This window comes from Symphalangus syndactylus, chromosome X (assembly GCF_028878055.3).
Source record: "Symphalangus syndactylus isolate Jambi chromosome X, NHGRI_mSymSyn1-v2.1_pri, whole genome shotgun sequence".
NCBI classification, from domain to species: Eukaryota; Metazoa; Chordata; class Mammalia; order Primates; family Hylobatidae; genus Symphalangus; species Symphalangus syndactylus.
The window spans coordinates 38,747,495-38,772,707 of record NC_072447.2 but is presented as its reverse complement, the minus strand read 5'-3'; the positions used below and the strand labels follow the sequence as shown (position 1 = coordinate 38,772,707).

Here is a 25,213-nt window from a genome sequence, read left to right as displayed (position 1 = left end):
AGATACTCCCTCAATGGCTATTACATGGGTTGTGGAAGCCAAGAGCATATTGAACTACTCGGATGACCATGAGACTGTATCCTTTGGTAACTGACAAGGACTGGAGTACAGAAAGAAAATAAAACAATACAGCATCAAGCTATAAAGAAGTAGTACATAGACTTCTGGGAACAGTGACAAAGTAAGAGTGAAAGCTGGGCATGGTGGTGCATGCCTGTAGTGCCAGCTACCCAGGAGACTGAGGCAAGAGGATCACCTGGACCCAGGAGTTCAAGGGTATAGTGAGCTATGATCGTACCTGTGCATAGCTATTGCACTCCAGCCTGCACAACACAGTGAGACTTCATCTCTAAAACAAACAAGAAAAACACCAACCATGGGCAACACAAACAATAATAAATAATTTCAGTGTGTTCTTTTCTCTGTAGATTTCTTATTCTTATCATCTCATTTAAAATAATTGAATGGTAATACTATGAAATATCTTCTAACCACTCTGTTAATAAAATTCAGTGACATCCTGGCTAGGCGCAGTGGCTCACATCTGTAATCCCAGCACTTTGGGAGGCTGAGTTGGGTGAATCATCTGAGGTCAGGAGTTCGAGACCAGCCTGGCCAATGTGGTGAAACCCTGTCTCTACTAAAAATACAACAAAAAATTAGCCTGGCGTGGTGCACACCTGTAGTCCCAGCTACTTGGGAGGCTGACGCAGGAGGATTGCTTGAACCTGGGAGGCGGAGGTTGTAGTGAGCCAAGATCATGCCACTGCACTCCAGTCTGGAACACAGAGTGAGATTCTGTCTCAAAAAAAAAAAATTCAGTGATATCCTGTATTTCATATGTCTCCATTAATTTAATATTTGATCCCAAGTCTGTTAAATGGAATCTCTAACCTCCTGTGTATAGGCAGACTGCTATGGGGGCATGGTATAAGAGCTCAAATCCCAAGAGTGGCATTGCTGTCAGGGTGTCATTTCCCAAATGGTGAATGCCTTTTGGTAAAATTGTAAACAAAAGAAAGTGCAATCTTCCTTTGATGTACATAGTAATTGCCTCCCTCTAAGATTCTGTGTCTATCATAACTGTTGCAGAAATACTTTGTGATTGTATGCAAAACAAAGGCAGATTCTAGACTTAAATAATTTTATTTTTCTAAGTTTTTTATTTAATCATTTTTTTTTTAGAGATAGAGTCTTGCTCTGTCTCCCAGGCTGAAGTGCAGTGGAGCAATCACAGCTCACTGCAGCCTCAAACTCCTGGGCTCAAGTGATCCTCCCATCTTAGCCTCCCAAGTAGCTGGGACTACAGGCACATGCCACCATGCCTGGCTAATTTTTCTGTTTTTGTTTATTGTGGAGATGGGATTTCACTATGTTGCCCAGGCTGGTCTCAAACTCTTGGGCTCAATTGATCTTCTGGCCTAGGCATCCCAAAATGCTGGGATTACAGGCATGAGCTAGCACACTCAGCCTCAAATAATTTTAAATATTATGCAGGGACTTTCAAAAATCTTGCAGGATGTGGGAAAATTCTCATGTGGAGCTGCCACATGCATTGCAAAATGTCTAGCTTCATTGGCCCCTGCCCACTAAATGCCGGTAGCTGCCTCCAACCATTACGACAACTAAAGATGGCCCACAGATTTCCAAAATGCCTCCTAGAGGATGATGCAATCCTTGTTGAGGACCACTGTCTTAGACTAGGAGTCTTGAAATTTTGTTCCCCACAATCTCTAAAGGAATTTTGAAAAATCTGTATACCTTCTTATACAGTTTAAAGTAGACGCCTAAAATTTATATATCAGGCCAGGTGCAGTGGCTCACACCTGTAATCCCAGCACTTTTTGAGGCCGAGACAGGCAGATCATATGAGGTCAGGAGTTCTAAACCAGCCTGGCCAACATGGTGAAACCCCGTCTCTACTAAAAATACAAAAATTATCTGGGTATGGTGGCAGGCGCCTGTAATCCCAGCTACTCAGGAGGCTGAGGCACTAGAGTCGCTTGAACCTGGGAGGTGAAGGTTTCAGGGAGCTGAGATTGCGCCACTGCACTCCAGCCTGAGCGACAGAGCGAGACGCCATCTCAAATAAATAAATAAATAAAATAAGTAAATAAAATTTAGATATCTGCTTCTTAATTTAAGTAGTTATAAAAGATGTAATTTCTGGAATATTGTAAGTATTAACATTTTAAAAAATTAATAAATTTTATTTTTTAGAGAAGTTTTAGGTTCACAGCAAAATTGAATGGAAAGTACAGCGAATTCTTGTATACTCCTTTCCTGCACGGGCACAACCTCCTCTACTATGAATATCCTGCCCCAGCCTGATGCATTTGTTACAATCCATTAGCCTATATTGACACATCATTATCACCTCAAGTCCATAGTTTACATTAGGGTTCACTCTTAACGTTATACCTTCTATGGGTTTGGATAAAATTTTACATTGTCCAAACTCATAGATGTATATTGTATAATGACAGGTATCCACAATGATAGTATCATACAGATACTATTTTTACTGCCCTAAAAATCCTCTATGCTCTACCTATTCATCTCTTCCTCCCTGTAACCCCTGACAACCACTGTTCTTTTTAGTGTAGTTTTACTTTTTCTAGAACATCATATAATTAGAATTATACAGCGTGTAGCTTTTTCAGATTGGCTTCTTTTACTTCATAATATTCAACTAATGTTCCTCAGTGTCTTTTCATGGCTTGCTAGCTCATTTCTTTTTGGCGCTGAATAATGTTCCATTGTCTGGATGTACCACAGTTTATCCATTCATCTGCCGAAGGACACCTTAGTGGCTTCTGCATTTTGGCAAATATGAATAAAGTTGCTATAAGCATCCATGTGCAGGTTTTTGTATGGACATACATTTTCAGTTCATTTGGATAAATACCAAGGAGTGTGATTGCTAGACTGCATGGTAGGAATATGTCTAGTTTTGTAAGAAACTGCCAAACTGTTTTCCAAAGTGGCTGTACCAGGAGTGGGTATAGCTCAGAGGTAGAGCATTCAACTGCAGATCGAAGTGGCTGTACCATTTTGCATTCCCACCAGCAATAAATGAGAGCTCCTATTGCTTCATGTCCTTGCCAGCATTTGGTGGTATCAATGTTTTGGACTTTTGCCATTCTAATAGGTGTATAGTAGGTTGTTTTAATTTTCAATTTCCTAGTGACATATGATATTGAATATTTTTCATGTGCTTCCTGGCCATCTGTATATCTTCTCTGGAGAGGTACCTGTTAAGGTCTGTAGCCCATTTTTTAAAATCCAGCTGTTTGTTTTCTTATTGTTGAGTTTTAGAGTTCTTTGTATATTTTGGGTAACAGTCCTTTATCAGTTGTATCATTTTCAAATATTTTCTCCCAGTCTATGTCTTTTTTTTTTTTCGAGAAAGAGTTTTGCTCTGTTGCCCGGGCTGCAGTGCAGTGGCATGATCTTGGCTCACTGCAACCTCTGCCTCCCGGGTTCAAGCAATTCTTGTGCCTCGGCCTCCTGAGTAGCTGGGATTACAGGCATGTGCCACCACACCTGGCTAATTTTTGTATTTTTAGTAGAGACGGGGTTTCACCATGTTGGCCAGGCTGGTCTTGAACTTCTGACCTCAGGTGATCCACCCACCTCGGCCTTCCAAAGTGCTGGGACTACAGGCGTGAGCCACCGCGCCCAGCCCCCAGTCTATGTCTTGTTTCCTCATTCTCCTAACATTGTCTCTTACAGGACAGAAGTTTTTAATTTTAATGAAGTCCACCTTATCAATTGTTTCTGTCATGGTTCATGCCTTTGGTGTTGTATCTAAAAAGTCACCACCATACCCAGAAGAAACCCATCTGGGTAACCCATCTGGGTTTTCTTCTGTAGAGTTTTATAGTTTGGCATTTTACATTTACATATAGTTTGGCATTTACATTAGATTTTTGTGAAGGATGTAAGGTTATGTCTAGTTTAAATTTTTTTTGCATGCGAATGTCCATTTGTTCCAGCACCATTTGTTGAAAGGTCTATGTTTGCTTGCCTTTGCTCCTTTGTCAAAGATTGGCTCTCTGTATATTTGTCTGGGTCTATTTCTGGGCTTTCTGTCTGTTCCATTGATGTATTTGTCTGTGCTTCTTGCCAATACCACACTGTCTTGATTACTGTAGCTTTATAGTAGGTTTTGAAGTCAGATGGTGTCAGTTTTCTGACACTTTCTTCTCCTTCAATATCAAGTTGGGTTTTCTGGATCTTTTTCCTTTCCATATAAAATTTTATTTTTATTTTTACATATTTTTTAAGAGACAGGGTCTTGCTCTGTCACTCTGAGGCCCTACTTGAGCTCCTGGAGGTAAAACTCACAAAAGTATTTGTCCCCCTGGCTTCTTGAACTCTTAGACTTGTCCACACTGAGGTGCCAGCGATTTGTCAGTTTAAATTTTCCTATCCCAGCACTGGTTCCTGGGGAGGTAGCTCTGCTTGTGGGTTTCTGCTCTAGTAAGCTAATATTCTCTCTATCTGCCTGTTTCTCTCTCCAATTTTGGGAGTAGTGGTTTGCCCTGTGACCTCAGTTCTCTAATGGATCTAAGACTTGTAGATTTGTCAGTTTGTTCAGTTTTTACTTGTTGTCAGGACCGAGTGGCCACTTTTAAGCTCCTTACGTACCAGACTGGAAACCAGAAATCCAATATTGACGTTTTAAAACAAAATTATGGGCCAGGCGCAGTGGCTCACGCCTGTAATCTCAGCACCTTGGGAGGCCGAGGTGAGTGGATCACTTGAGGTCAAGAGTTCGAGACCAGACCAGCCTGGCCAACATGATGAAACCCCATCTCTATTAAAAATACAAAAATACTAGCCAGGCATGGTAGCGTGCGCCTGTAGTCACAGCTACTCGGGAGGCTGAGGCAGGAGAATCGCTTGAACCCGGGAAGCGGAGGTGGCCATGAGCTGAGATCACGCCACTGGACTCCAGCCTGGGTGATGGAGAGAGACTCCATCTCCAATAAATAAATAAATACATAAACAAAAAACAAAATTGTTACCCAATCACTTTAATGCATCTATTGGCATCTAAATACTATAATGCTTTGAAATATATCATCAAAAATTTACAAAACATATAACAAGCTATTTTTTAACTTTTAAATATTTATAAGTTTCATTTTTTTCTCCTAAAACTTATATTTTCATTCTGCTTCTCTCCCATAATTTTTCTTAATGTGATGTGTTTTAATGTTTGCAAATCTTTTAGCAATCACTGTATCATACTTCTCTGAAACAAAAATATGTATATAAATTAGAGCATAACTAACCAAAGCACCACATTATATACACTTTGATAAATAATTATTAACATAGACATAAATTTGGACAGCAATATATCTCTTAATGAGATGAATAGTATGTACCTGGAGATGTACTTATGGATGAATATAACTGACTGCTAGAATGAGGCAGGGTTTAACATCAATTTTATCCCTATTTTTTCCTTGTCATAGTTATAAGTGCTGAAATATGCTGTTCATGCAAATGTGTAGATAGAATGGAAGGAGTTTGTTACAGTGATGCCACTCAATTCTTTGAACTTCTGAGTTATTTACCAAAAATAATAACATAATTTATTATTATTATTGCCATCAAAAGTAATTTTAATGGTCTATCAAGTGACAATTTGTTAAGATCCTCCTTCAAATTTGTTGCAAGCAATGGATTAGAAATGACCTGACCTGCAAAAGGATTTGTTGCCAAGCTATTAGAATCATTTGCTTTCTCTCTTTCTGGGAATTCTAACAAAAGGCTATATCAAGACTTATTAAATGACTCTTAATTATATCCCTTATTCTTTTACTTGAAAGCAACTTATTCAACTAGAACTAGCCAGAAAGGGTTGGGGAAATGGAAATATTAGTAATTTAATTACACCATTGCCAATCAAGTAATTTTTGATAAAATGCTTTTATCATTTGCTTACAACCTTTTCTAAAAAACAAAATCTCAGGGCTACAGTTTCTGATTACTAACTTTGCAGAAATCACCACCCAACCAAATTGGCAAAACCAGTCCTCATTGTCAAACCTACTAAAAACCTACAAACCAAGAGAATGTCTTTTCAATTCAAATGCATTAATGTATTTTCAGTTCAAATGTATGAATGTATTTTCAGTTCAAATGTATTAATGTATTTCAAGAAGCTTTATAAAAAACACTCAGAAATAAATGATAGAATGGATTATGTAAAATAGAATCAGTCAAGATTAAAATGATGTAGATCTAATATAATAAGTTATAAACAAGACAAGACAATAAATCAATGCACTTAATTTGTAGTAATGCAATGTAATTTATAGATAAAATTATGTGATATTTATAGGAAGAAGAGTATGGTTTTTAAAAGGCATGTTATTCCTTCTCTAAATATTGGCACACGTGTGTGTGTGTGTGTGTGTGTGTGTGTATCAAATTCTAGTGTTTGCCTTTTGGGAATAATCAAATAAATATGAAAAACAGAAATAGTTATCTTTAGTAGATACCATGACTAAACTTTTCCTATGTATTTAAAGATAGAAAGGGGGCATATATTATTAAAAAGTCATTGATCTGGAGACAGACAATAATTTTATTTTTTGTTATAAAGAGGTAGAAAATAAACATTATACAGAATGAGATGAATTAGGATGACTTGTAAATAGAATAACTATTTTATGATGTAAGTTGATAACACAGGTTTTTAACTTCCTTTTTAAGTAATGCATATGAAGTCTGTAAAAAATTATGTAAATGTTTTACCCATGTATCTATTCCAATGTATCTTGAAAAATTTGATAATTCTAGAAAATATTCTAGTCACATTTCTAAGAAGCAGCAGTACCAGCCTATATAGCTTTGGTTTATTGAAGTGATTTTCAAGTAAATAGCTGGAAAAAAATGCTTACTCTTAACTACAAGAGAAAAGCCATTTTTAGGTTTCAATATGAGTGTTAAGAATAGCTGAAAAAATGCTTACCCTTAACTACATGAAAAAGCCATTTTTTTTAGCATTCACTATTTCTTTCCAATGCTCCTTTTGCTTTGAGTTCTTGGGCCTTATCCCTAAAGATCCATGTGTTTTTTGACAATAGTTGGGAGAAGAAGAGGCAAAGTTGTTAGGCAAAAATTTGCATTATTCTCCACGCTACTATATTGAGTTCCTAACACTAGGCTTCACCTGTAACAGAAATGTGTGTAATACAGGGAAAGACAGGAAGCTTTCATAGGTTCATGGTGCTTTGAATGGTCACTAACTGAGATTTCCATTTGATTTGCCCTGAAGGCTAAATCGCCCTCCACTCCTTCCAATACAACATATTAAGGTTTGGGTGGTGCCTTTCTTTTGTAAAGTGGAGTAAGCATGGCTTTGGACCCAGAGACTTTCTTTTTTTTTTTTTTTTTTTTTTTTTTATTTTTTTTTTTATTATACTTTAGGGTTTTAGGGTACATGTGCACAATGTGCAGGTTTGTTACATATGTATCCATGTGCCATGTTGATTTCCTGCACCCATTAATTCGTCATTTAGCATTAGGTGTATCTCCTAATGCTGTCCCTCCCCCCTCCCCCCACCCCACAACAGTCCCCGGAGTGTGATGTTCCCCTTCCTGTGTCCATGAGTCCAGAGACTTTCTTGACCTAGTTAATATCAGGAAGGTGTACCACCGGAAGTTGAATCTGGACATTGATTCATTTAAAACTACCTGTTCATGGATACCTTTTGAAAAGTCTATGTGGTTGGGTACGGTGGCTCACACCTGTAATCCCAGCACTTTGGGAGGCCGAGTGGGCAGATCATGAGGTGAGGAGTTCGAGACCAGCCTGACCAACATGGTGAAACCCCGTCTCTACTAAAACTACAAAAATTAGCCAAGCATGGTGGCACACGCCTGTAATCCCAGCTACTTGGGAGGCTGAGGCAGGAGAATCGCTTGAACCTGGGAGGCAGAGGTTGCAGTGAGCCGAGATCACGCCACTGCACTCCAGCCTGGGTGACAGAGCGAGACTCCATCTCAAAAAAAAAAAAAAAAAAAAAAGAAAAGAAAAAAGAAAAGTCTTTGTGTGTCCATGAGGGTATATGTATCCTAGTTTAAGGAGACTTTATCTTAGACTATCTTTCTGGAGAATGACAAACCAACCAACTTAATGGCAGACAATTCTATACTGAGGAAAGTTAGGGAGGTCTTCAAGAATAGGTGTCCTGTGTTGTTGGTTGAAAGGCTGGTTCTTGATTACTGTATGTGTGGTCAACATGTAAAATGCTTACAGTGAGTTAAATGGGCCTGCCATATTAACTAGGGTCCCCTTTCCATATGCAGGTAGGTTTGCTGTAGGAGTTCCTCTGGGTGGAGCGAAGACTTCACTCATGAAACCACTTTGGTCAGGGCAAGTATAGGGACAGGTATTTGGTAGAAATACTTGGTATTTGTCAGAAATCATTTATTAAAGGACCAGAAACTGTGATAACTGGAGGTACTATAGTCTATTTCTCAACCTTAGGCAGTAAAAGACACCACAGTCATCATGGTTTTGCCCTGTGATTATAACGCCAGCACTTTTTTTTTGTTTTTTGAGATGGAGTCTCACTCTGTTGCCCAGGCTGAAATACAGTAGCATGATCTTGGTTCACTGCAACCTCCACCTCCTGGGTTCAAGCAATCCTCCCACCTCAGCCTCCCCAGTAACTGGGATTACAAGCATGCACCACCACACCTGGTTAATTTTTCTATTTTTAGTAGAGACAGGGTTTCACCATGTTGGCCAGGATGGTCTCAAACTCCTGACCTCAAGTGATCTGCCCACCTCGGCCTCGCAAAGTGCTGGTATTACAGGCATGAGCCACCACACCCGGCCCAATACCTGCACTTCTAATTTTTTAAGCATGTAGCCAGTAATAATTTGAAAATTCTTCTATGCAATCTTACCTTGTTGGCGTTATTTTAGTGAATTGAGACTCTCCACTTGCAAAGCTCTTTTTTCTTCCATTTTAATTTACAAGTTTGTGTCATTTAAAAACAGGCCAAGGAATTAAAATTTATACTAGAGTGTTTTTTCCCTAAAAAAATTTTTAAAGAGTCTCCAGATAGCCACCTCTGCTTCACAGGAGGGCAATAAAAATAACAACAGTAAACATACTACTACTACTATAGAAGACATAAAGATTACTCCACAAACTTGGGTTTATTTTATTATATTTTAATTGGAACTAAATATTCTTTAAGAGTCCATTTTGCCTGACTGGTAGGAAATTCAGTCTCAGCCTTTTTTTTTTTTTTTTTTTTTTGAGACAGGGTCTCACTCTCTTGCCCAGACTGAAGTGCAGTGGTGTGATCTCGGCTCACTGCAACCTCCGCCTCCCAGGCTCAAGCGATTCTCCTGCCTCAGCCTCCTGAGTAGCTGGAATTACAGGTGTGCACCACTAACGCCCGGCTAATTTTTATGTTTTTAGTAGAGACGGGGCTTCACCATGTTGGCTTGGCTGGTCTCGAATTCCTGACCTCAAATGATCCACCCACCTCGGTCTCCCAAAGTGCTGGGATTACAGGTGTAAGCCACTGCGCCTGGCCTAGTCTCAGACTTTATTGGGCTCTCTTTACCTCCCCAGAGTCAAACAAGTGTCCACAATGTTTATAGAAATAGGAGCGGGGCCTCCAGTCTTCAACCCAGGGCCATTTTTGCACTGCCCTCACTGTCTGAGCCCAAATAATTACTAGAAGGGAGCAGATTCATTGTACCTATCACAGGTCAGGAAACTGCAGTCTGTTCCCAGGTAGAACTCCATGCCTAGGGCCTCACATTCTCATCTCTCTTGAGGTCCTGCCACTGGCATCTGCTGCTTGTGGGATCCATAGACATTTGGCCCTTTCCCTGCAATTTGGAGAGATCTCCTTTCTCATTGTCTTCTTCTTTCCAGAATACCGCTCAAGTTCCTCTGGCTTCAGGAAAACAGCAGCCAGGAAGGCAGGCTGTCTACTAGCAACTTGAGCTCACAGCACCTACAAAGGAGTCTGTACCACGGGGCCCTCATACCTGCTTGGAGTAGGGGGCAGGGAAAAGACGGAACACAAAATCTGAAGGAATAGATCCATGAATGATCCTATTTTCCTACTACTATTCATAAATGGCTAACATTATTCAGCATTACTCTCTGCTCATAAAGATGATCAAATTTAATTCTCAAAACTTCACCATGTTTTAAAGACCAGATAACTGAGGCTCAGAGAGTTTGAGTAACTTTCCCGGTAATAGCAGAGCTGGGATTAGAACTCGAGTCTGTTAGGCTCCCAAGTTCAACCCCTATGTTGTATTTTCTCTCCTGTGGGAGCACAGTGAGCTGCCAGCATAGGTTAGTTGCAGCATGAGTTCCCAGATAGCTCAATGAATTCATCCATGGAATACCGCTGCCCAGAGCTCTCCATCTGGTTGTCAGAGTGCATTTGCCAAAACTCAAGAACAACAGTGCTGCTTTGGGCGTAATTAATGTTTAGACAATAACTGGTCAGCATGTTCAGCTGCTTCTTGAGGTCACTCCTGGGATAGGAAAATAGGACCCTGTATTGGCATAAACAGGATGTTTGTTTTCTTTGTGCTCTATCAGTAGGCCATTATCTCGGTCATGTAGAAGTTATACCAAATTGCTCAGGTGCAGATTCAGAAAGGGGGAGGATGTGGCGTGGCCTAGTTTTGTGCTGTTTAAAATAGAAAATGGATGAATCTGAAATCCATTACTGCTCAATATGATTCTTGGGGTAGTATTTTAATAAGGTCCTAAAAGAACATTCAAAAAGCCTTAGATTAGTTTTGAAATCATATTGCATGGCCCATAAAGAATTCCTGTTTATGGGGTCAAAAACTAATATAGTCAGTAAATCAATACATAGTTATTATGGCCCTACTACCTGTCACCTCCTGCCCATCTTCTCCCCCCACCTCTGGGCATAATGGGTGATTTAAAGACAGGCAGAGCTCTTAACTCAAGTTATTTATAATATGCTTCAGGGTTTTCAAATGTTGTATTCATCAGAATCATCTCTGAAGCTTGTCAAAGACAGAGCTATCTGGGCCCCACTACAGACTCACTGAATCAAAATCTCAGGGAGTGAGCTGGGTTTCTTTATATGTATTTAACAAGCTTCTTGGGTGATTCTGATACTCATCAGTTTTCAGGCCAGACATATGGTTGAATGGTTGATGTTGTTTTGGTAATATAAACTGCTATAATAGAAAACATCTCAGGAAATATGTATAGGAGATATAGAGGCATATATATATATACATCTAGAAGCTCATTAGTCTCTCCTTTGCGTGTATGTTGTTGAAATGTTCCCGTAGGCCAGGCGCGGTGGCTCACACCTGTAATCCCAGCACTTTGGGAAGCTGAGGCAAGTGGATCACTTGAAGTCAGGACTTCGAGACCAGCCTGGCCAACATGGCGAAACCCCGTCTCTATTAAAAATACAAAAATTAGCCAGGTGTGGTGGCAGGCGCCTGTAATCCCAGCTACTCAGGAGGCTGAGGCAGGAGAATTACTTGAACCCAGAAGGTGAAGGTTGCAGTGAGCTGAGATCGCGCCATTGCACTCCAGCCTGGGCAACAGAGGGAGACTCTGTGTCCAAAAAAAAAAAAAAGAAAAGAAAGGAAGAAAGAAAAGAAAAGAAAAAAGAAAGAGAAAGAAAGAAAGGGCAAGAAGGAAAGAGAGAGAAAGAAAGAAAGAAAGAGAGAAAGAGAGAGAGAAAGAAAGAAAGAAAGAAAAAAGAAAAGAAGGAAGAAACCTGTAGATAAATATACATCTATTATTGTAAATAATAATAAATATTTGTTGAGTATCTATATGTATCAGGCTTTGTTAATTCATTCAACAAATATTGTTAAAAGCCTACTAGGGGCCAGGTATGGTACATCAGAAAATGAAACAAAAGTCCCTGCCCTTGGGGAATTTATAGGGGAACACCAACAATAAAACTGAATAAGACAGCTACATGAGACAAGTGTCATGGGGAGAAGTAATGCAGCAGAGGATCACAATTCAGAAGAGGGTGGGGCTACTTGGGAGGCTGAGGCAGAAGAATCGCTTGAACCCGGGAGGCAGAGGTTGCAGTGAGCCAAGATCGTGCCATTGCACTCCAGCCTGGGCAACAAGAGCAAAACTCCGTCCAAAAAACACAAACAAAAAAAGAAGAGGGTAGGGGGAAAGACTTGAGGGAGAGGAGGAGGTGAGCTCTATGAGTATTTGGAGCACAACTATTCCAGGTTTGGGGAATAGTGCAAGGCCCTGACCTGAGAAGCATTCAAGAAACTGCAAGGCCGGGGAGCTGGGAGACACTAGGAGACTGGTCAGGGAGGCAAGGAGTGGGCAGAGGCGTGGGTCTTGTCGGCCATCGGAGGACTTTGGTTTTACTCTGAGTGAGACGGGAAGGGTTCTGAGTTTGGGAATGACACAGACTGACAAGCTTCAGCAGGCTCATTCTGGCCAATGAGAATAGGTTGTTGGGAGTGGGCAAGGCTGGAATCAGGAGATCAGTTAAGAGGCTACTGCAGTCATCCCTGGGAGAGATGATGAAGGGGTGGGGATGGGAGCAGTGGAGGTGCTGAGAAAAACATAGCTTCCGGGTGTGCTTTGAAGGCAGAGCCTGCAGTTTTCCTGATGGCTTGGGTGTGGATTATGTGAAGGGACTACAAAAGAAGGTTTTTCAAGGATGCTGAGTGTGACCGTTGGCTGTGCTTACTCTGTGGCCAGATTTGATTCTGGGTGTGGGCCATCATTTGGTTCCAAGAAAACGATCATATTTTTGTTTTTAAAACACATCTTGTGAGATTAGGCAGTATTTGTCTTCCTGTGTCTGGCTTATTTCACTTAACAAAATATCCTCCAGATCCATCCATGTTGCCATAAATGACAGGATTTCATTCTTTTTCATAGCTAAATAGTATTTCTTTGTGTTTATATACTACTTATATATGGAATCTAAAGAAGCTGATCTCATGGAAATAGAGAGTAGAACAGTGGTTACCAAAGGCTGGGGAAGGTAGGTGACGGGGAACAGGGAGAGGTTCATCAACGAGTACTAAGTTACACTTAGGAGGAATAAGTTCTGGTGTTCTACTGCACATTAGGGTGACTATGGTTAACAATATTGTATATTTCAAAATAGCTATAAGAATTTCGAATGTTCTTACCACAAAGAAATGATAAAGGTATGAGGTGATAGATATGCTAAATATCCTGATTAGATTATTATACAATGTATACATGCATGGAAACATAACACTCTACCCATAAATATGTTAATTATTATGCATCAATTAAATTTTTTAAATTAAACACATATTGTACACTTAACATTAGTGAATTTATTGGCTGGGCACAGTGCCTCATGCCTGTAACCCCAACACTTTGGGAGGCTGAGGCCAGTGGATCGCTTGCAGTCAGGAGTTCGAGACCAGCCTGGCCAACGTGGTGAAACCCCATCTCTACTAAAATACAAAAAATTAGCTGGGTGTCGTGGCACGCACCTGTAATCCCAGCTGCTAGGGGGGCTGAGGCAGGAGAATCACTTGAACCTGGGAGGTGGAGGTTGCAGTGAGCCAAGATCACGCCACTGAACTCCAGCCTGGGTGACAGAACAAGACCCTGTCTGAAAAAAAATTAGTGAATTTATTATAAGTACATAATATTTTAAAGAAAAAAAATTTCACTGCAAAGAGCAGTCAGGGTAGTTCTGACTGGCCACTGCAAGGCTCTCACTGGGATCTTGGTAAACAGGGACTGTACCCACAATGATATTTCTTCCTGACACATAGGAGATCTTAGGAAAGCTGCCTTGGCCAACCAAAAGATAGGATAGTGAATAGTATTTATTGTTCAGTTTGCTTAAAAGCACTTTTTTTCTAAGTTCTCAAAACATCTTTTCTAAGGCTGATAGTGGAAGATATCCCCATTTGAGAGTTCAGGAACCTGAGATCTAGAAAAGATAAGAGATGTGGAGGCCGGGTGTGGTGGCTCACGCCTGTAATCCCAGCACTTTGGGAGCCCGAGGTGGGCGGATCACAAGGTCAGGAGATCGAGACCATACTGGTTAACACGGTGAAACCCCATCTCTACTAAAAGTACAAAAAATTAGCCTGGGTGGTGGCAGGCGCCTGTAGTCCCAGCTACTCAGGAGGGTGAGGCAGGAGAATGGCGTGAACCCAGGCGGCAGAGCTTGCAGTGAGCCGAGATGGAGCCACTGCACTCCAGCCTGGGTGACAGAGCGAGACTGTCTCAAAAAAAACAAAACAAAACAAAACAAAACAAAAAGTCCGGGCGCGGTGGCTCACGCTTGTAATGCCAGCACTTTGGGAGGCCGAGGCGGGCGGATCACGAGGCCAGGAGATCGAGACCATGGTGAAACCCCGTCTCTACTAAAAAAAATACAAAAAAATTAGCCGGGCATGGTGGCGAGCACCTGTAGTCCCAGCTACTTGGAGAGGCTGAGGCAGGAGAATGGCATGAACCCGGGAGGCGGAGCTTGCAGTGAGCCGAGATGGCGCCACTGCACTCCAGCCTGGGTGACAGAGTGAGTCTCCATCTCAAAAAAAAAAAAAAAAAAAAGATGTGAAAGGATGAACTCTACTAGATCAAACCTTTGATTTTATGACTTTCTTCCCTTGATTGAGTGGCCTGATGTGTAGTGACTGGCCCTCAATCCAGGGAACAGAAGTATATGTATTTGTGCGTGTGTGTGTCTGTGTGTCTCACACTTGGGTTACAAAGTACAATAATCTAGTAAAATAAGTGGAACCGATGGTTCAAACCACTCAAACCTCCTGTAAATCAGGCCTCTTGGTTCGTCTCCTTCTCTCCCTCCTGTGTCTGTTCATTTGGTCATTTTATTTCTGAATGGTAATTTTCACTGAGGGGTGGGATAGGAAAATAAAAAGATATGAAAGTCACATTAGGTAGTGTAGAGAATAATTTTAATAGAAGCCACAGTGGAGAATGCAGATGTAATTAGCACTAAAATGAAATTCTGAATTGCCGGTGGATTTTAGCTTACTTTGCTCTCCAAATCCTTTGTTCCCTTAAAAAACTGAGTTCGATTATGACAAGCACCTAGCGAGGCTGTGCTTCTTTTGTCCTGCTGAAGAAGCATTGTCTGAACCAGGGTGGCTGTGAGCAGGTCCTGGGCCGAGTAATGGCATTTAATGCATTTGCCTGTTTTAGTTTGCAGTGATGATCTCACCCACAAATTCAAAGGTTTCACCGTGATGAATGAAGCCGAGAGATACGAAGCTCTCAGACACTGTCGCTACGTAGACGAAGTTATCAGAGATGCTCCCTGGACACTCACGCCAGAGTTTCTGGAAAAACACAAGGTAACTCTCATTCTCCCACAATCTCTAAGTAGCAAGGTTAGGGAGTCTCGTTCTGCAGCCAAGACCACGGAAAGCCCAAAGTCTCTCTCAATTTCTAAAAGAGGTAACTTCAGGAACTGTCATGTGGAACTGTTTGATGTGGCACCTTTCTTCCGCCCAAGCCCGAGGACTGTTATCCTCTCACTTCTTTGGGTATAGGCCCTGGAGCTAAACCGCCCAGGTCCAAATCCTGCCTCTATCTCTTCCTAGTTGTGGGACCTTGAACAAGACAACTAACCACACTGTACTCGCTTATCTCAACTGTAAAATGGGATGATGTTGGTAACTTCCTTTTGGGCATGTTTTGAAGATCTAAGAGGAAATCTTAGTTAAGCAGTTAGAACACTGGCTGGCCCATAGCAAGAGCTCCAAAAATGTCATTGTCACCACCATCACCACCGTCATTACTGATGCTTATCGATTCACAGGCATTCTTTTTCATGGGACAAATGAACACACATCTTATCCAGAAAGTCACAGGTCAGCCTTTAAAGAAAGAACTTTATATCTATGATTTTGTGACCCTGAGAATCCTACTGACATAAGATTTTTATTAGTTGGAAACATGAGAGATTCTTTTGATCTGCATCAAATTATGTGCTTTGTATCTCCCTACCAGCCCCACATTAGGAGCTATTCTTTCCTTTTATAAGCAGTACAAAAAAATAAGATTAAGCTGTTCTAAGAATTTTCTTTTCTATTTTTAAAGCCACGATGCAGAAGAGAATAGAGAACACTGATAAATGTGCATGAGTAATAGCTGAAGAGACAATTTCCCAGTGAGAATAAAAAGAAAAAGGAAAAACTACAATATGATTTACTTCCAGTAATCACTACCACATTTTTACTAAGCATCTATTGTATATTCAACATGTGCTAAGCATTATGGGGGATACTTATAATGATAATGATGGCTGTAATTTATTGAGTATTTACCATGTGCCCGGCACTGTGCTAAGGGCTTTGTCATTATATGAATTGAATTCAATCACAGCTACCCTGAGAAGTTGTTATTATACATTGGAGAGGAAAAGGAACTAAGTTTGAGTACTAAGAATAGAATTAATAATAATAATAATAAACATTTATTGAGGATATACTCCGTACTAATTGCTTTTCAGCATTTTTACATAATTATGTCATTTAATCCAGTGATTCTCAACTGGGGTGAGTTTGCCCTGAGGAACATTTGGCAATGTCTTGAGACATGTGGGGTTGTCACAGCTAGAGGGGTGCTACCGGCTTCTAGTGGGTAAAAGCTAAGCATGTGCCAATGCACAGGACAACTCCCAACACCAAAGAATTCTCCAGTCTCGAATGTCACTAGTACTGAGCTTGAGAAATCCTGATTGAATCCTTTCCCCCAACTTATGAGTTATATAGCTAGCAAGTAGTGGGGCAGAGAATCACACTACTCTAAACTATCTCTAAACTACCTCTAAACTACCTCTCAAGTATTTAACTACTGCTACTCTAAATTACCTCTCAAGGTAGAGTGAAACCCCGTTATAAAGGGCTTGTTATACGGGGCTTTAAAATCTAGGCAAGGAGTATTTACTTGATGTTGCAGGAAACAGGAATAAAGATGAGCAGGCATGAGGATGACCAGAAAAAAACAAAAACAAAAACAAAAAAAACCTGTTTAAGGAGGATACCCCATGTGACAGCAGGATGGCTTGGAGAGGAGGGGGCCTACAGTGAGGAAGGCCAGATACAAGTTGGTGGCAGTAATCTGGGTGACCAGGTCCTGGATTTGGTGTAGTTGCAATGGAGAGAAAATGATGGGCACACACCTACATATGCATGTGTGCACACAAACTCACACACACACACATCCCAGCAGAACCTAGGGTGAGTGAAATAAGTAGAGAAAAGAAGCTTATTCCAAGGTTCGGGTCTCCCCAAGACCCAAAATAAATAAAATAAAAGTGCCATTGGAAGGGGTCACTCGTTTTCAGGAAGATGAATTCAATTCAGGACAGGATGATTTAAAGTGACAGCAAGATGTGGTAAAAGAGAGGGATGCAGTGGGAGTTAAGACCACCTGGCCTGGTGCCCTGGTAGCCCACTAAACTTGGCCTGGTGCCCCAGCAGCCCACTCCAGTCTTTAAGCCGTGGGTAAATCTAACAAATTTTCTAGTTTCAGCACCTTATGTCCCAACTGAAGTAGTAACATGTGGCCTGCCCACCTCACAAGGTGGTTATGAGGATCGAATGAGGAAAGAGACAAATTCCTTTTCACAGTATAAAATGTGACCTAAGTGTGAGTGCCCATTGCCATCAATGGGACAGGAAATGAAGATTTGAGTTCCTCATCATAGGAGGGATGATAAAAATTCAAAGAATTAATGGGTTCTCTCAAGGAGAAACTTTAGATGCAGAAGGACAGAAGGCCAAGAAATTCTACTCTCTGGGGTAGGACAAGAAAGAGGGACCAGCGAAGGAGAGAAACCATAACATTTATTCTTCTAGTTCCCATTATCTCATAGAATGAAAATAGTTGGAAATACATTTCAGCCAAGGATTCAGGTCTCCACTATAAATGTAACATACAACTGCCTTATTTTGAAAAGGCATTATGAAGTCACCATTCCCCCCTTCAAATCTGCAGACATGCACATCCATCCCAGTGGTGACATCACTCTTCTCTCTCTTCAACAGATTGACTTTGTGGCTCATGATGACATTCCGTATTCCTCTGCTGGCTCTGATGATGTTTACAAGCACATAAAGGAAGCAGGTGAGGCATTCCCCTGTGCTCACCTGTCAGCCACATCACAATAATCAGGTGTAATAAGAGACATCTGCCCTGGGACATCTGCAGTGTATACAAACAGGGAGTTACAACTTTAGATGTCCCCCAAGCGGCTTCTACAAGCCACTGTTAGCATGTGCTAAGGCTCAGTTATGGCACAGATACCATTTAGGTATTTATATAGGAATGAACCTGAGCACCAAAGTGCTCAACTTCAGGTCTGAGGCTTAATTTCCGGGCTCATCAGACGAAAAGTGCAGGACCCCATTACTTAGAGGGCAGCCATTTTCCTCATTCATAATTAAGTCTTCACAATGAAATTATTGGATACTCCCAAGAAATTTCCTTCCAGAAGAAGATAGATAACTGGCTAGTTAATAATCTGGACTCCTTGTATCCAAAGTTAGTCCTGCCATATTTCTAGTGTCATCTTGTCACGTGTTAGTAATATTATCAGGTACCACATGTGGAGGCAAAAAAAATGGGTAAATGTTTTAATGGCTTGGCTTATTTTCTGCTATTTTACTATCTACCATGCATCTCATCTATAGGCACTCTAGGTACACCCATGCATACCTTCCTACATACATTAAACCATTATCTGGCAGGTGCAGATACTATAATGAGTTACCATATGCGTAGGGATTTCAAGAAGTCTCATGTTCCCTGCATTATACTAGAGCCATTGTTGACATGTGCCATCAGAGCCATCTTCCCCACTCCTGGGGACCAATGAGACTCCACTCAGCTTGCTCCCACCATTTCCCACTCAGGCCGCTGCCACTACAGCCTTTTCCTGGTACTCATGGACCTTCAGATTCTTGAGGTAGGATGGGCTCCTAAGGGTCACTGACCCAGGCTCCTATGTCCTTCTTGGCATCATTGCCAGCTCCTGGCAGAACTGATGCTTTTACATTTCCCATGATGGGGAACTCCCTGCCTTCTGAGGCAGCCCGTTCCATCTTGGATGGTTTTGGCTGTCATTGTTTAATATATGAATCCCCTGAGTGCATCTATAAGCCAGGAGTTGTATGAGAGAAAATGAGTAAGACATAGACCTCACCCTTGAGAGACAGCAGAGACAAACATAAATAATTACCCAAAATATAACCAGCCTGTGGCAGAGTATATACAATACAGCAAGGCAGGACAGCATGTTCGAAGGTAGGACTGTACGAAGCACAGTGTATCTGGAGAAAATAAACATGTTAATATAGTGTAGGGTCTGTGGAGGTGGGAGGCAGAGATGGAGACCGGCGGGACAAGCTGGTTGAGGCTTGCTTCCATATGATGTTACACGGAACCAAATACTGTTCTGAGGCAGGGGAGTGCCGTGATCAGGTCTTTTGTATGGGAAGGAGCAACTGGGGGGCCATAAGTGGTTTCCATAACTAAACTTAACTAGGAAACCCCATTTCCACAGCTGACAGAAAAAAAAAAAAAACACTTGACATGTGAAATCATTTGGACTCTTCTAGGTTTGTACTTAGACTGTGTAGAGTAAACTTTTAGCCTTTTTCTCCTGAGGTGATCTAAGTTTCTGTAGCACTCTGGCCTGGCATGGGATGGGGATCTTTAGTTGTGAAGTCTCAAGACCTGCTCAGCCATCAGCCCCACCTACCAGACCCCTGTGGCAGCCTCTGAGACTCTGTCACCTCCCCGCTTTGGCCTGTCCTGGCCACAGCCTCTGCCGCAGGATTCCCTTCCCTGTGCTATAGGTGTGCTGCCCAGCAGTCATGCTGATCTTAAATCTTGGCTTCCTTCCATATTCCTCTAGAGAGTCCCCAGGAAACTTAAAAAATGTCCTCCATAATCTACTAGAGGGCAAGGGAAACCGGGCAATGTCAGTAAGCCGTGTCAGGGCCTGTCTGACCTGCCCGCCATGTTGGCCTCTGTAAAACTATTTTTTTCCAAAATTCCTGGTCATAAACAAGGTGCCAGTGGCCCTGCACTGAGCTTTCTAAGATTTGAACCTGTGTCAGAGCAAGGGACAGACCGCACTCCTGTTCTCTCACTTCTGCTGTCCGCCTCCTGATCCCTCTCTGCACTCCTCCCCTCAACTCCCAGAGGTGATTTTCTTCTTCCTGGAGAGCAGAAAACTGTCCCTTAATTAATTTCATGGCTTCCCAGGGTTAATATACACTCCAGGGCTTATAGTCAAACATTCTGTACCCTGAGTCTACTCAGCCTCTGGTTCTTAATAGTTCAAAAGACACTTCTGGGATTTAGAATACCCTTTTTATACTCCTCAAAGCCTGGCTCTTCCTAGTGGAATTCTTGCCTTTCTTAACTCTTCTTTTTAAATGAGTCTTAAAAACAGCCTGTTTTAGAAGTTGAAGGCTGAACACGGCCTCCTGTACTCTCGGCTTCATCTGCCTCCCCCTGAAGTCATCGAGGTTTCAGTGTCCATGGGAACAGGGCCTCAGGACAGACATGATCCCTAGAAATGAAAACAACATTGGATACTAGTTTGAAAAATTATTGTTACATAAAATGTATGTATTCTCCCTGATGGCGTTTTTGTGGGTTCACATTCCTTGGGGGCCAGCCTGGGAAGCTCCATGCCATCCCCTGCAGGGCTGGTGGTGGGGACTGTACCATCTTCTTAGGAAGGACTTTCTCAGAAGTCAAGAGCATTGGATAATGGGAGGCCTGACATTCTCAAGTCTCAATCTTGTTTGTGAGGAGTTCCAAGGAAGGAAACCTCACACACTTTGGACTTGGAAGTCTGCTCTGGAACTGGAGAAGAAACTGGCAGATGCCTCAGTTACATCAAGATGGGTTATAGCATGGCGTGATTAATATTTATTTATTGACTTACTTTACTTAATTTATGAGACAAGGTCTCACTCTTTCACCCAGGCTGGAGTACAGTGGTGTGATCATAGCTCACTGCAACCTCGACCTCCTGGGCTCAGGTGATCCTCCCACCTCAGCCTCTCAAGTAGCTGGGACTACAGGCACACACCACCATGCCCAGCTAATTTTAAAATTTTTTGTAGAGTCCCCCTGTGTTGCCCAGACTGGTCTCAAACTCCTGGGCTCAAGTGATCCTCCCACCTCGGCCTCCCAAAGTGCTGGGATTATAGGTGTCAGCCACCATGCCTGGCCTGATAAATACCCTTTAAAGTCGTTGTAAGATCTGAACTGTGAGCCAGCTGCTCCTTTCCTAAAATTGCCATAAGGATTTGTTATAGACCAGTGCTTATGAAACTTAGATATGCCTCAGATCATCTGTGGAATCTTGTGAAAATTCAGATTCAGATTCAGTAGGTCTGGTGGGGCCAGAGATTCCCATTTCTAGTGAGCTCTCAGGTTGTTAGATGCTGTAGGTCCATAGGCCTCACTTAGAGTAGCAAAGATCTGGACCAGGCATTCTCATCCAGCTGAGTTTTCCCCAGGGTTTCTTGAATCAGTGTTTCCTGGGGGCAATAGTTCCTTGGCTACCTTATAGTGTATAGGAATAAGCATTTGGTGGCAGTTTTCTTTCTGGGTGAGTGGCTGTCAGTGAGCTAAGAATATGTTGCTTTCCTGATTTGGGGAATAAAATGTCAAGTTCCAGTTGTTTAGGTGTAGGAACAAGTCCAACATTTTTCTAACTCTAGCAATCCAGCATCCCTATTGTTGCATAAGAAAGTGACTCCCAAAGTTAGTGACTTAAAAGAGCCTCTTGATTTCACTCATGATTTTGTGGGGCAGGATTTTAGCAGAGGCTTGGCTGGGTAGTTCTTGCTTGGGATCTCTCAAACAGTTGTAGTCAGATGTTGTTGGGGGCTGTGGTCATCTGAAGGCTCGACTGGGCTGGGGCTCCCAGGTGGTACACTTACCTGGATGGCCTTGGATGCTGGCTATGATCACGGCGCTCAGTTGCAGTTGCCACTGGGGGATGCAGGTGGCTTCTTCATGTTGCTTGGGCTTCTCACAGCATGGCAGCTGAAAAGTAATATCTAGAGAGAAAGCAATCTTGACAGAAGCCACAAGGATTCTTCTGACTTAGTCTTGGAAGTCACACAGAGTTACTTTTGCCACATTCATTTGGTACAAGCAAGTCACTGAGGCCAGCCCAGATTCCAGGGGAAGGGAATTGGGCCATCTTTAATCCACCCCAATGCCCTTTCCAAATTGAATAGTCAGGTAGTATTTTACTTGCCCTAGAAGCACAGGCTAAGACTCGGTGTGACTTTTCCTATGTGCAAGGACTCCTCCTTGTGCTCCATCAAATCTGCTCTGCTGATTCCTTAGCAGGAGGGAGAATCACAGTAATGATCTATTTGGGACCCAGGTAGAGAAGGCCAGAATTCATCATGGGAGAAAGATGCTCAGAAATGGCCTCAGCATCCATATTTGGCTTTCATACTCAAATCACGGCTTATTTTGAAAGTCAAAAGTCTCTTTAAATGAAACCAGAGATATCAAGGGCATGACTTAAGCTTTACAACACTCTGCTCTGCTTGTCAGAACTATGTGTCAAAATCCTCTAGCAAAGCTGGATGAAAAGATGGAGCTTAAATTAAATAGACTGTAAGGTCCACATTACTCATCACCATTCTAATATTGCCTACTACTGTTGAAAGTTTCCTTCATTAACATGTGCTTTGCTGCTTCTTAAAATAGCTCCATAACCAAATGCCGCAATTCTGAAAAGCATGATAAAAAAGGTTCTCTGATCGTGCTCATTACCGAATATTTTTAGCAGAGCAATAATTAGGATTTGAAGGAAGCCGGGTATCTCATTATGTCAACAGAGGGCTTGGCTTCTTTCAGAGACCTACCTCCCAACCAGCCAAAGCAAATCTCTCCCTAAGCCAAATCTACTTTCAGTTACTCAAACACAGAGACTTCACCTTCTGGCTTCAAAGAAAGAGTAAGCTCATGGCATCAATGTCTTACATGACTTGCTAAAATCCATTAGTCACTAGAGAATCGTCTTATTATTTCAGCAGGAGGGGTGTGGGTAAAATATCTGCCTGCTGAAAGATGGGATGGATTTCTCACCAGAATGTTCCCCACTGTTCCCACAAAGGTGGGGATGTCGTCTCAGGGTTCCCCCACCCACTAGAGCCTCCTGCACAGCTGGGTCAATTTCGGTGCTATTGATGTTCATGTGTTTAGATGTTTACATCTTCTGCCTTCCATTTGGTTTTCCGTGTTAGATTCTTCCCTCCTAGAAGGTGATAAAAGAAGTGTTTGGCCTAGTGGCAAACCCCAACTGTCCTCTGACCATGGAACATAAGAAACTGGATGTTTTGTCTCTAACATCAGCAGTGCCACTCTGCTACTGATACTACAAACGTGCAAATGACATCAAAAGAAAGCTCCAAAGAGACACCCTCATTGGGGCTGCAAGATGGAAACATTCAGAGAGAACTGGGTTTGGAGGGGCACTTAGAGATCAATATTCATCTAGTCATTCATTCAACAAATATTCCTATGGTGCCTGTTTGTCACCCAGTGCTGAGAATGTAGAAGAGGACAAGAAAGGCGTGATCCCTTCCCTAGTGTAGCTTATAGTCAACAAGACAGTTGTTGAACAAGTTATTTTATAAAGATCTTGCTGTATTTGGAGGAAAGGGGAGTGGTCCATGGGAAGGAACAACACACCAGAAGACCTAGTCTGAGGGTTGAGATATTTGCTTGAGGAAGTGACACTAAAGCTGGAGCCCAGTGGATGCCCAGGAGTTAACTAGGTAGAGATTGTGTCTGTGGCAGAGTGAGGGGAGGGGAACCAACCCTTTCAGAACACTGAAGAAATCCAGCATGGCTGGGCTGAGGCAGGGTCAGCCTACTGCCCAGCTCCGAAGAATACAACAGCAGTTCCCCCCTGCAGTTGTGTAGCGGGGGGCCTTGGTTTAGGGAGTGAAAGGGAGAGGGTCTGAGATAAAATTGGAGAGAAGCACAGGGAAGAGACATGCAAGTTGCTGCACAGCCAAGTTAAGGACTTGACTCTGAATCCAGAGGAGCAGAAAGCCAGTGGAGGGTTTTGAGCAGACCTCTGACTTGCATTTAGTGAGAATGCTCTGTAGACCTTGCCCTCTGGGTTGAGGCAGACAAAAATGACATCGCTGGAGACTGGTTTTGAGGTTCTTGCTGTGATCTTTGACCAAGATGATGTTGAATTGGTTTAGGATGGAGGAAAGTGAGTGAATTAGGGAAACATTTAAGAAGTAGATTGGGAACTCAGTTGGATGTAGGGAGTGAGAGAGAAAGAAATGGCACAGATGAGTCCCAGGTCATCATGTCCAGTCACCTTTTTCTCAGCTGAGGAGACTACAGTTAAGTAACTTGCCTTCAGAGGGTTTGAGTGACTTGCTCACGTCTACAAACCAAGAACCCAGTGCCCTTGTCCCCAGGCTTTGTCCATCATACTGTCCCATGCCTGATGCCTCTGACTGAGTGGCTGTAATGATATGGGGTAGAAAGATCTCAGTTGTCAACAACATGTCATTTCAGTTCACAACAGAAATGTGAGCATAAACCTGATTCTTGTCTTTGTTAATATTTGTGACCTCTTTATAGCCCTATATCTGTTAATATACACACGTTTATCTTTGAAGCCTTTAAGGAAGTTCTTTTAGAACTTGGCATCCTCTGTGCTTGTTTATTTTTACTCAGCCCCACATATTCTAGATGAAAGGGCCTTTTAGTGGTGAAACTACCATGTACAGTAGACTGTTCTTAGGAAGATAAATCATCTAACCATCCGTACAGGCATGCCTTTAGATCAGAGACGACACAAATAGTACACTTTTTCTTCTTTTCCTTTAGTGTAACGTGAGCAGACTTCCTTGGAGATGAAGCAGAGTTGCTGTGATCTAATTCATTGACTCAGTTGTTAGTCTTCATTTACTTTCTCACTCAATTTGCATTTATTGAGCACCTTCCATGTGCTAGACACAGGGGCTGAGCTGGGTGCTGAGGATGCAAAGACAATTAAGGCACTATCAGTGCTTTCAAAATGTTCATTTTCTACGTGGAGACAAGTATTTAATTTTTTTTTTTTTTGAGACAAGGTCAGGCTGGAGTGCAGTGGCGCAGTCACTGCTCACAGC

At 42.0% G+C, this 25,213-nt stretch overlaps 1 protein-coding gene across 5 annotated transcripts in view; it reads left to right on the top strand.

The window, feature by feature from the left end:
* PCYT1B (phosphate cytidylyltransferase 1B, choline) overlaps window positions 1-25,213 on the top strand; it is a 116,048-nt gene that overhangs the window by 68,549 nt on the left and 22,286 nt on the right. For all 5 annotated transcript variants that reach the window (XM_055268144.2, XM_055268147.1, XM_055268143.1 and 2 more), the window contains exons 4-5: window positions 15,219-15,370; window positions 18,071-18,149. In XM_055268144.2, the coding sequence (XP_055124119.1) occupies window positions 15,219-15,370; window positions 18,071-18,149 (231 nt within the window). The remainder of the gene's footprint in view (window positions 1-15,218; window positions 15,371-18,070; window positions 18,150-25,213) is intronic.